Genomic DNA, 12,859 nt, shown 5'->3' with positions numbered 1-12,859 from the left:
AGAGAGAAACTTTGTCATACAGTGCACAGTACCAGACTGAGTCTTAACTCATCTTTGTGAAAGGTGAACCTGAAATTCTTAACTCTTCACCCTTTCAGAAATGTCTGTGCAACAACCTGTGTTCTGTGGTTTGAGCATGGATTTGATAAGGCTTTAGTGAAATGAAACACAGCAAAGGGCTGTAGTTCTTCATTTGCTGTGCCTTCTTTGTTCTAGTTTTTCTGTTGTTCCTCTGTTTTCTGCTGCTGTCTGTACAGTTAACCAGCTATTTTAAGGACTTTCTTCGGAAGGATGCTCTCAGAACTGGCAGTGCTTTGGGAGATGTTCTGAAGGTGATGGCACTCTGTCTTGGTTTTCATGTTGTTGAACTGGTCAATAATAAATGCAATCTTGAATGGTGAGAATGAAGAAGGGATAACATAAGCAGTATAGTTATATATAAACAGTTATATCAAAAGCCAGGATAAAACTATGATTACTTAAAATACTCTTCTCACTTTCCTCTGTGAATGTACTCCTGTTTTAAATGAACAGTAACGAAAGAAAAATGAAAAGATTCAGCCTCAAAGCTTGTGATGAAGAAACAGTTCAGTGGGTTAAAAGCAGGTTTTTAATAGTTCCGTTGTATGCTTCCTATTCAGGTAGCTTTATGATTTGAGGGGTGTATATTGAAATACAATAATTGTTTTCATTCAGGTAAACAAACATTAAAGATATTTGATGGGAATGATGCAGTGAAACGCAATCAATTTCGACTGATTTCAGTTCCAAGGATTGCAAAAAATGAAGAAGTTGTGGTAAGATACCTGGTGAAGGTCAATATTCTAGTGTGATAAAGAGGCATATGAGTGTATATTACAATAGTCAAAAGCTAACAGTTCTACAAATGTAACTCAACAACAACAAAATTTGTAAATGGGCTATAATATTACAATGTAATTTGACTTCTTCATGTAGTGCTCTGATTTTAGAACATCTGAAGAAGTGGTGGCCTACATATCTGTAGCATAATGGGGACCACTGCATATCACATGTTAAGCAGTCATTCTCCTTCCCTGTGTGACACTGAAGACTGATTTTATTGATGTGAGCAAATCTTGGATAATCAACTCCTTAGCCCTTGCTCCTCTTCTGTAGTATTTAGTGGTTTGACCTTTATCCTGGACAGCCACCACTGTTGCACTTCAATTAATCACCTTGGAAGTCTGAAGCATGCCATAGTTACTTCCACTTCTTGGCTGTGAAAGTAATGAATTATCGATCACATAGTGGCCACTCGCTAGCTTTTCCAGTGCTCCATCTGGGGTGGAAACATGACTCAGTACTAAATCAAATGTTCTGTACAGATCTTAATTTACTGGGCTGAGCAGAGACCCCATGCTGTGCAGAAATGAAGCCCAGAGCAGATGCGAGGTGGTGCACAGTAGAACTGAGCATGGTGAGGACTCAGAGTCATAAAGGACTTGGCACAGGAGTCTGGAGAATTTATTACATCAGAATTTTGACAATTTAAACCTACAACTCATTAAGATTTTTACCATGATATTGTGCTCAAAATCAACAAGAGTTTTGAAAATGTTCTGCATGTCAAAGATCTTCAAGGAAAATTGTGTACAGTGCTACTTGCCTTTCAAGCACATTTTATCAGTCTGCTGCTTATGATACCAGGGCAGATTAATACCAGTTCTCATGAGTGACTTACTGGGCTGTATTCACTGCAGCATCTGTGTTACGCAGCGTCTGTGTTAGCAGAGGTGCTGCAGGCATGGGCCAGTAATGGATGTAAAATTCCTGTGACTGCTTGCATCTTCCAAGGACAGCCACTTCACAAGTGCGTGGGTTCAGGGCAGCCTTGTGGCTGAGAAGCTCATTAATTTTCAGCATCCCCTAAGTGCAAGAAGATTGAATATGCAGAGTTGGGCACAGTCAAGTGGAATTTACCATTTTCCTTGTAGAGTAAATTTCGCATGCAGTGAGTGTAGTTTTATTGGTGCTGAATTTTTATGTTTGATCTATGGAGTTAAAATTACTATCACTTGACAAAAATACTGTGGGTTGTGTTCAAATCCATTGATATCTCAAGTTTTCTTTTTGTATCTTCCACTAAAATTTGTTTTCAAAACTTTTTTCATGTTTTGGTTTTTGCTATTGCTATTTACCCACCGTTCTGCACTTAAAACATGCATTAAAGGTTGGTTCCATAAGTGAGGTATTTATAAATGTTTATGGCTATACAGGTCTTATACGATGTCCTTTCAAGAAAATGTTAATTTATCTTGCTGTGTTGTAGGAGGCTGCTTTGAGGGCATACTACATAAATGATGACCAGCAGGAGTATGAGCTTCAGACCTTCACACAGCAGGCGCTGCTGTCTGATGATGTTATCAACAGGAACGATGCTGCAGAGGACAGCAACTTGGGCTCAGTATTCCGAGAATCCATTCCTGAAGCTTGGATCATCAGAGCCAAACCAAAGGACGAGGAAGTAATCAGAATTTATCCTGCCTGGCTGAAGTGAGTGTTTTCCTCCTTTATCACAAGGTTATCCTGCTTGGCTACATTTGTCCTCTGTAGTCTAGTCCGGTGTGTTTCAGTTATTGAAGTTGCACAAGTATAATAGAGAATGTAGTTTCTTCTTCTGTATTTCAGGATTCTTCTGTTTATTTTTCTGAATGAGTAATATACATATTACTCATTCCCATGCCTGGAAACGTGCTCGTGGGTTTCTTTACGTGCATAGACCATACTGTGCAACTTGTGCAGTTCTATTATCGTGCGTTTAGCCAAGAAGATGCAACTTTACATTAACTGCATCTCTAAACAATGATGACATACACGTCACTTGAAAGCTTGATGGCTTTTTGTAAGAAATATTAAGTAGGAAGGATTCAGTGTAACTTTTGATGTAAGAATAGGAGGAAAAAATAAAGCAAAAAAATCTGTTCCATTTACCACTGAGACAATATACATTTTAAGCATGTTTAGCAGTGGAAACAAAACTGGCTGGTGACCTATTAATTTCTTAAGAGCAATGGGATAAAATTTAAACATTTGTTCATTTTACTTATGCAACTAAATTGCCAAATTTTATGAAAGACTTACAGGTAATTCTGTGTATAGGAAGAAACTAATTTGCAGTGCTACAATTGTAATGACAAGTTCCTTGAGATGAAAGTCTTTGCTTGTCTGTTGGGCTAATACTGCATCTGCCATGAGCCTCAGTGAACACTGTTCTTCAACTAATACAAATTTCAGCCTACCCCCATAGAAAATTTGCCACTTAGGTAAAAAAGGTACATGCAGGATAGGTCAAATGATTGTCCTAAAATAAGTATTTCTTTTCTCTTTAGGGTGGGAATGGCGTATGTTTCTCTACGAGTAAATAAGGATAGCACTACACAGACTGTGATCAAAGAAGTGCTTCCATTACTTGGAAGACAGGTAAATGAAAAATCATAAGCATGTCCATACACCACCTGCATGACCCTGACATGGGGCGTGTATGTTTTTCTCTTTAGAAAAATTATAATCAGTCCATTTGCGGTTAATGTGAATGTTGCTAATGTTTGGTAGGTGATCTCTTGTGACTGGTATGATGCTCAAAACTTTCTGCAATTTTGATGGTAGACCTGATTGCTCTGTACTGGAAGTCACCATCAGTCTTTCTGGGTCAAACAGATTTACTTGTATGAACACAATGATTCTTGGCATGCAGCATATTTTTTCTGGTTGTTTATGTCTTGAGATACTTAAAATACACTTGTATGTAACTACACTGCTAATCTTCCTTGTTGGGAAACTGGCAGTCACTGTTAGGATGATCACGCTTGTCTCCTACTTCTTTGCACTGCTCTGCAAAGGAAATCACAGAATCATAGAATATCTCAAGTTGGAAGGGACCCATAAGGATCATCGAGTCCAACTCCTTGCTCCTCGCAGGACTACCTAAAACTAAACCATATGACTAAGAGCGTCATCCAGAAGCTCCTTGAACTCTGACAGGCTTGGTGCCATGACCACTTCCCTGGGAAGCCTGTTCCAGTGACCAACCACCCTTTCAGAGAAGAACCTTCTCCTAATGTCCAATCTGAACTGCCCCGATGCAGCTTCATTCCATTTCCTCGTGTCCTATCGCTGGTCACCAGAGAGAGGAGATCAGCACCTCCCCCTTTGCTGCCCCCCTTGAGGAAGTTGTAGAGTGCGATGGGGTCAGCCCTCAGCCTTCTCTTCTCCAAGCTGAACAAACCAAGTGACCTCAGCCGCACCTTCTAAGTCTTGCCCGTGAGTCCTTTCACCATCTTGATCACCCTCCTCTGGACGCACCCTCATAGTTTGATGTCCTTCTTACACTGAGGTGCCCAAAACTGCACACAGGACTCACACCAGTGCAGTGCAGAGTAGGACAATCACCTCGACTGGCTGGCTATGCTGTGCTTGATGCACCCCAGGGCATGGTTGGCCCTTTTGGCTGCCTGGGCATACTGTTGACTCATATTCAACCTGCCATCAACCCAAACCCTCAGATGTCTTTCCATGGGGCTGCTTTCCAGCCTCTCGTCCCTCATTTTGTATGTAACCAGGATTACCCAGTCCCAGGTGGAGAATCCGGCTTGCTCTTGTTAAATTTCATACGGTTGGTGATTGCCCAGCTCTCTAGCCTATCCAGATCTCTCTGTAAGGCCTCTCTACCCTTGAGGGAGTCGGCAAACTTACTTAATGTGCATTCGATTCTTGCATCCAGGTCATTTATAAAAACATTGAAGAGCACTGGCCCTAAAATTGAGTCCTGGGGAACCCCACTGGTGACTGGCCGCCAGCCTATTGTAACCCCATTTACTATAACCCTTTCAGCACAACCCATCAGCCAGTTGCTCACCCAACGTATTATGGACTTTTCTAGCTGTGTGCTGGACAGGTTATCCAGAAGGATACTGTGAGAAACAGTATCAAAAGCTTTGCTAAAATCCAAACCCACCACATCCACTGGCTTCCCTTGGTCAACTGGATGGGTGACCTTGTCATAAAAGGAAATTAAGTTGGTTAAGCAGGACTTTCCTCTCATAAACCCGTGCTGGCTATGACCAGTGACTGCATTGTCTCTCAAGTGTTTTTCAGTAACTTCCAGAATAACCTTCTCCATAATTTTATCAGGCACTGAAGGGGGACTGACAGGCCTGTAATTACCAGGGTCTTCCTTCTTACTCTTCTTGAGAATTGGGACATCATTTGCCAGCTTCCAGTTGACTGGGACCTCTTCAGACTCACAAGACTGTTGAAAAATAATGGAGAGAGGTCCCGCGATGACACTGGCCAGCTCTTTCAGTACCCTGGGATGAACTCCATTGCGCCCCATAGGTTTATGCGCATCCAGCTGGAGCAGCAAGTCTTGAACAAGTTCAGGGTCGGCTGGGAGTTTATCATCCCACTGGGCCAGGGTCCTCCAACACAGGGCTCCAGGGGTCCCAGGGCCCATCGTCGGCGTTGAAGACAGAGGCGAAGAAGGCATTAAACATCTCCACTTTATCTGTGCCCCTATTTGTGAGGTGACCAACCTCATCAAGTAATGGACCGATGTTATCTCTGATCCTTCTTTTGCTTTTAAACATATTTTTAAAAGCCCTTTGTCCTTCAGATCAGAGTGCTGGCCAGCTTGAACTCTAATCGAGCTTTGGCCGCACAAATTTTTCCCTCAGTGGCCGAACGGCATTTCTGTAGTCCTCAAGGACTACAAGGAAGGACTCAAGGCTGAATGGCACCCACATTCTTTACCATCTGCATTCCTTCCTACCTCATTGGAAATGATTAGATATATCTTGCAATCTTGTAGATGCACGTTTTCCTTGGAAGATGATCTCTTTTCAGTCTGCCTGTCTTTGTTACAGTTGGTGCCAAGACAGCGCGACTTTTAGGAAACACGCTACTAGAATTTGCAGTAGAAGTGTGCCAAGGCACTGGCAGTCTCAATCAGACACACAGGTGTAGAGGCATGAAGCTATAGCATGCACATTTCATTCAGCAGTTGGGGCTTCTGAGCACACCAGCAGATCAGCACGCTTCCGCTGCTCCAGGGAACAGCTGTGCTCACAGAGGGTGACCACTGCTTTTTGTGGTTGTGGTTCCAGCAGTTGGGGCTTCTGAGCACACCAGCAGATCAGCACGCTTCCGCTGCTCCAGGGAACAGACAGAGGGTGACCACTGCTTTTTGTGGTTAATTACAGGGTACGTAGGAACATGCATGTGGCTGGCTATCTGCAGTAGGTGATAATTGTAGATCTCTGTCTAGGTGTACACAGCCATGTAGTGCATGCAGCTCGTTTTGCACCACAGGATGGCTCTAGATTTGGTTTCAGTCCTTTTCCTCAAGTGCTGTGGACTTTTTCACAAAACTTGGAAAATTTTGCCTGAAGTCTTGTCTCATCTGAAAAAAGCAACTGTCAAACAGGAGAGTTGGGTACTCTGATCTTCACATCCCTCTATTTCAGAAGCTAGTTTTATGTTGTAAGGGACTTAATTCCTTGGCTTAATTGCAATTTCTCTGATATTGATAGGTTTTTTAAAGGGTTTTCTTCCTTTTCAGTATGAAGATGCACATACAGGAAATCTCTTTTTAATTTCCAGTATTTGCCTGAAAATCCTCTCCAAGTTGCTCTCATCAAATTTCAGGCAAAGCAAATGTAAGCAGTTGAGGCTTTTAACACCCCTGTTCATGAAATGTGAAGCAAGATCATTTGTCCTCTGAGTCCCAAGGCCCAAAATTAAAATACTTCCTCAATCTGAGTGTCATATGTTACCATCCTAGTAAATGGTTCAACTCTTGGCTGTGCCAGCTTTTCTCATCCAGCTGCGAGGGACCCAGGTGGTCCCTGGCAGTATAGTTTGGAGAAGGGACTGCGGCACATATGAAGAGGGTTTTGTTCCATCAAGTATCGGTGGAATGCCCCAGGAGATGGGGACTGATCAGCCTGCTTTTGCCCAGCCTGGTTCCTGGGCCATCTTCTCAAAGAGCAGGTTCATTACCAGTCCTCACGCTTTCTCTGGAAGTACACTCTGGAAATATCCTAGTTGAGCTGCTGGTCACTGGAGGGGCGTAGAGTTAAGTGTGCTTTACACGTGCCCCTTCACCATGGGGCTGCAAGAATGCTGACGTAGTTAAGAGCACAGGAGCCTGATGCCATGTGTGGGAGGCTGAGTGTGTAAAATGAAGATTATTCCTGGCTCAGGAGGAGTGGGTTAGGGGAAGAACATTGTGGTTGATTTTAAAATGTTTAAATTTCCATGCTCTGTGCGTGCAGTGTATAACTTTAACGTAAACATCTGACAAAACTACATTTCGTTCAGAAACTACATTTACTTGTTGCATCTTTTGGCAGACGGAATGCCTGCAGAATTTCAAATTGGTGGAAGTGCTTATGGGCAGTAAACAAGGTAAGTGAAGGAGCATTGGCGAAAGGCACGTCTGTAATTGATCTTCTAGCTTTTTTTTTTTCCCTTTTAACACAGTCACAGTTAATTTTTTACAGTAAATGCCTTCACAAATGAAACTTCAGCATCATGTTGAAACTTAATCAGAAATGCTGCTGGTTCTTTTCGGTCTTGGGTGTCCTGTGGGAATATGGTTCCTTTCTCTTTCTTCATGATCACATAAAGGTTTATTAGTGGTTTCTGGTGGGTATTGACACTTCGGCAAAGAGCCCTGTTTTGGGGAGCTGCCTTTAACTGACATAATTTTCTTAACTGCAGTTATTTAGTAAAGATTAATTATAAAGTCAGTTGGCTCCCTTTCTTCTCTCCTCTTTCCCCCTGACACTTCCCCCAAACAAGAGCAAATTCGAGTCCTGAGGTAGTCCAAGGAGTATGTGTGTGCGTTATGAAGTACAGAAATACGCAGTCCCAGCATTGCTCAAGAGGTTTGTGATCCTGCAGGAGCTGAGCTGGTGTTCTCCAAGTTCACATCCCTTTGTGCTTCATTATTTGTAAGGCTGCATGGAGAGAGAAATAAAGCCACTGAAGTAGCCTGATGATGCCCTGGTCACACGCGAGTAAATACCTTTGTAGTTCAAATACTGGCCTGATACTTTGCTTTCTTTGTGAGCATTATCAACAAGTTGTTTTATAAGGTTATTGTAGCCTTGTGTCTTACCTGGGTTGGTTCCTGGTGCTCTGTTTTAAAGCATCATTTATAACCTCACTTTAGCTGGAAGTTGTTACAATTGTTTTAATATTTTAATAAAATACAGAAGTTGGTTATTACTGTAGTTGTCAGGGAATGTAGTTTTAAAGTCTTCTGTTAAACAGTTAGCTTGTTACCAAAGTACTGCTTGTCTTTTGAGTGGCTTCAAGCTGTTTCTGCCTTTCTTTAAAGGAGGGTGATGATCAAGAACTGTGAACAAAATCAGACTGTTCAAAGCACCTGTGTAGTTTTTCGGTGGAATAATGAGTAACTCAGGTCTGCATGGTCCTTTATGTTAGTTGTATGCAGAGTTGTGAATTTTCCCTAAATATTTTTTTTTGTTTTGTTTAATTGAGCCTGATAATAACTTACAGTGCTTTCAAACATGATTAATGTTCTTGCTGTCTCTAGTTCAGCGCATGGTCTTGGACAATCAGGAACTGATTCTTAACAGACTCAAGGACATAAGAAAGGTAAATTTGAAAAAGAAACATGATCCTTTTTTACAGCAAGCAGGGAGTCCCCTTTCTTACAGAAAAAGTAAGTAATCGGTTACGCCCCCAGCTGGCTCATCTGTAGAGAAGCTAAGTGCTTAGACTGAAGTTTGTTTCTGTTCATGATATTCTCCAGGCGTAGAGGACTTGATTTTGTTTCACGATATCTTTTTGCCAAATGCCACGTCATTTGTTTTTCTTTGTTTTGGTAGACTTCAATACGTCAGATGAATCAAACAAGATTTTACATTGTGGAAAACAGTAAATCCATTGTACGAGTAAATTTATTTGTTGGTGGCCTTCCACCTCAGCTTTCCCCTGAAGAATACACAAATATTCTCAAGGATGAATTAGCTATCAAAAGTAAGTAAACAGGTGCATTTTGAGATATATTCACTTGTACAAAATAAAACGTAGTAGCAACTATTGCTCCTTTTTATTATTTTTTTCTTAACGTTTTCTGACCTTATTTGAAAAATGAGTCTGCCTTGTACTCTCACAGGGGGCTTTTTTATTCCTTTTAACATGTTCATGGTTGCATGAGAGATGTGACAGCTCATTATTCACAGAATTATTATTGCATTACTTGAGTTATATGTGACCACACCATGTTTTTTTAGTGAAAAAGCATCACTTTTTAGAAGTGAACCGTACATACCTTACACCATTCAAATTATGGCAATGCAGTTTAATTCCCTGTGCATGAATGTTTCTCGCTTTTATTAACCTCTGACATTTTTTGTGTGGGCACGTAAGTTGTTCATGATCTCTGTGCCTGCCTTCATGGAGAAGTGTGAGCAGTGTGTGCACACACATACAGACAAGCACTCAGTGAGAAGAATTTATTTTTATTTTTCAAAGAAGTGTAATTGATTTTTCATAATACTCTTTCAACCAACATGTTCTATAAACAGTGTCAGGAATGCGTCATGCTTTTTGTTTCAGGAAACGAAGCATTTTTCCCAATCTTTTATATAACTTCAAGAGGAATTAAACTTTAAATGCCAGAAAGAATTCATAGTCACCTTTTATGAAAATCAGTTTAGCTTTTCTAACTTGCAAAGTAAACTTAGGAGAGGGAAAGTGTTAGCTGGAAGTTCTCCCTATATTTGTATAACTTCTAATATTTATTTATATTATATTTATGTAACTTTTAAAAATATTTTAAATATTTGCTCTAAATGTACCCGAGGTTTTATGTGTTTATATTTTTACCCTTTGCAGCAAATGTAGTATCTGTGAGTCATGTTTATCAAGCACAAGGTAAGCATTAAGATTTTTAGTCTTGAAACAATGTCTGTTTTCAGAACTGCAGCCTAATACTAGAGGCTCTAAGCTCAGAGTATGTTAGTCTTATTGCATAAGCAAAAAGCCCTACAGATAAAATGTAACACACTGTGTTTATGAAGAGCAGTGGATTAGTGTTACTTTATTAAAAAAAATAAAAACTTTAGCTTCATGTCTTTTGTATCAGAAAGTGGTAATATTTCATCATAAAAATGAGTTTTGAAGTTGCACTTCAACTGAATAGTCTAACACCACTGAACTGTTAAAAACCCTTCAAGTGCTCTCTCTTTATTTTGGCTTCTAAAATACTAAAATTTGGTACTGCTTTTGAGCTTGATGGGAGTGTTTCACAGTCACTGTTGCTTAGCACAGCATTAAGTAGGGGTTCAGTGGCTGGAAGTCTCAAGAAAATCGGTACACTCATCTCCACATCCATCCTTTGAGCTTTTGCTTTGCTTTTGCTGTACTAATTTTATTTCAGCAAGGTCAGAGAAGCTGTGAGGCTTCTGAGAGCTGGAGCAGCATGGCTCTGTGCAGCTTTAGTGCTGTCGTCAGGTAGAGATCTGCATTTGGTAAAACTTAGAAGTGAGGAATTTATCTTTTGTATATTTAGGTGTCCATATCCAAGATGTTTCACGTCCTTTGGCAGGCTTAACTTTAACATGACGGCTAAATGAATCTTTCTGTGGTGTGGTTTTGAAGGCTCATGTGTTGCTGTCTCCACATGGCTAGTTAATACAAACTTTTCATAAGGAAAATCAGAAAGCTTTCAGATGTGCCTTCTCCTTTTCATATTTGTCAATGGAGAATAGTTGTTTTTGTGATACTCTTCTTATGTCACAGCTTCATTTAACCAAGTTTATCTGCATGTGTGTTTTAGATGTTTCTGCTTGTGTGTGCTTTTTATTGTTCTTTGTGTTTTTTTCACTTTCTGAGTATTTTTATGTTTCTGGTAGCTTCCCGACTCTCACTTTTGGTTGCAGCCAGGTTGTGTTACCAACTTACATCTCTTATGCTGTCCATTATGCACTTTGATCTTGTCCTACCCTGTTTTCCTCCTCACTAAGTATCTTACTTTAAACTAACATGTCAGTTTTGGTTTTTTTTTTTATTTTTCCCTTTTGTCTTCCCTTCTTCCCCAACTTCCCCATACAGGACCTAAGGCAACATAAAGATCTTAAATTCTCAAACCAAGTCTTTGCTTGTAATAATTCTTACTGAGATATTGTCAATGAATAGAACTACTAGATTTTTAATAATGAGATACAAAGTGAAACCTGATACCTTTGTCACTTTTACATGATGAGAACAACCTGTTAGTTGTGATAAAGAGTATGGAAATAGGCCATTTTTCTGAAGCCCAAAGGAAGTCTTTAAATATGCATCAGTTCTGTGCTGCAGTTCTTCTTGTCCTCAAACTGCTTTGCTTTACCAAAAATCTGGGGTGTGTTTGGGGGTATGCAGGAAGGCTTAAAAAACAAAAACAGTCCAATTCACTGATAACCAACAACCACAAGTGTTGCAGAGTAACTTTTACTGAATAATGTCCCGAGTAAATTGAGTAAACTTTTGCTGTGATATGATGATACTGATTTCCTAATAATAATAGATACTATAAAAAATAATTCTGATGCCTCTTTACAGGTGCTGTTGTACTCGAAATTTCATGCTTTTCTGAAGCTGAAAGAATATATATGCTAGTTAAAGATACAACTGTTAATGACAAGCCTCTGAATGCCGTGGTGATTCCTGAAGTTATGGTAAGAGATGGGTTTGACTTTAAAGTATGTCTTTAAAAGAGAAACAATTACCTTAAGACTTTTTCTGCTGCAAGTAAATGAAAATACATTTTTATTCAAAGGAGCCATACAGTGAGTTTCTGTAAGTAGTGTGATAAAAAAAATGCTTGAGAAGCCTGTACTTAATGTATATTATATACTTCTGTGAATTAAGTGACTTGTCCTGTTACTATTGAGTTGTCAGGAATAACTATACAACTATAAAAGGGAGAAAAACAAATTTTTTTTTCCTCTTTATTTCTTTCAATGATCAAAAAATTAGGTGGGGTTTTAGTTTTAGCTGGCGTGTCTTAAAATGCTTACAACAACTTTGTTTTGGGGACGAAATGTGTTTCCTCACTAACCGTGAGGTAAAGTACTACTGTTAATCTTCACATTTACAGTAAGTTCATTTCTCCCATTCTGCAGCAGAGAGAGTTTGACCGTGTTTAAATGCTGCTTTGTAGATTTCAGAGGAAAACAGCCTTTTGAAAGACTTAGTGCAAGAGTCCTTTCACAAATTTGGGCTTGATTCTGAATTATTAATTTTTATGGTAACAAATCACTCTCCTGTTAATCAGTTGGTTTAATAATAGGTTTCATGTTAACAAAGCAAATTCAGGGTGAAAAGAGGGAAATGGTTCACTGAGCAAAGCGATTTTTAACCAGGATGATGTACGTTCTGTCCAAAAGAGAGTGTAGCTGTAGTTACTTTCTGCTGAGCTGCTGTGTATCTTGCAGTTACTGTCTGTCTGGAGTTACGTTATGGCAAGTGAAGTTACGGTCTTGGTTTGACCTCTTAGAACTTCACAGAAGGCTGAAAACTTTAAAAAATACATAATTAGTGGGAACTATGAAACAACTTTAGATGGGAGGGTCTCAAGTTCAATAGCCTTAGTTGCATACTTACATGCCTGCTTTTATCATTTAGAGAGTCCTACGCTTGTCATAGTTTTCTGAAGGCAAAATTATTTTTTTATGTGAGCAGATACTAGTGGCAGTGCTTACATGAAACTGGCAAGATCAAAAACTATCCCCCCTCCAAAAAAAGTGAGAACCTTGTTCTTATGCCTGCACAGGCATCATGTTTTGTGAGATCCTTAGAAACCACAGTCCCCCCTCGTCCAAAC

General features: G+C 39.9%; 1 protein-coding gene across 1 annotated transcript in view; it reads left to right on the top strand.

The window, feature by feature from the left end:
- Positions 1 to 696: 696 nt before the first annotated feature.
- Positions 697 to 12,859, top strand: part of DGKQ (diacylglycerol kinase, theta 110kDa) — a gene marked incomplete at its 5' end in the record, with an annotated part of 32,761 nt that continues 20,598 nt past the window's right edge. Inside the window, 8 exons of the mRNA XM_009579244.1 lie at positions 697 to 797; positions 2,291 to 2,514; positions 3,351 to 3,441; positions 7,371 to 7,425; positions 8,582 to 8,643; positions 8,877 to 9,027; positions 9,889 to 9,927; positions 11,596 to 11,711. Of these exons, the coding sequence (XP_009577539.1) occupies positions 697 to 797; positions 2,291 to 2,514; positions 3,351 to 3,441; positions 7,371 to 7,425; positions 8,582 to 8,643; positions 8,877 to 9,027; positions 9,889 to 9,927; positions 11,596 to 11,711 (839 nt within the window). The remainder of the gene's footprint in view (positions 798 to 2,290; positions 2,515 to 3,350; positions 3,442 to 7,370; positions 7,426 to 8,581; positions 8,644 to 8,876; positions 9,028 to 9,888; positions 9,928 to 11,595; positions 11,712 to 12,859) is intronic.

Source organism: Fulmarus glacialis, unplaced genomic scaffold (assembly GCF_000690835.1).
Source record: "Fulmarus glacialis isolate BGI_N327 unplaced genomic scaffold, ASM69083v1 scaffold12256, whole genome shotgun sequence".
NCBI lineage: Eukaryota > Metazoa > Chordata > Aves > Procellariiformes > Procellariidae > Fulmarus > Fulmarus glacialis.
Note: the sequence above shows the minus strand (reverse complement) of the source record. Positions and strands in the feature narration are given on the sequence as shown.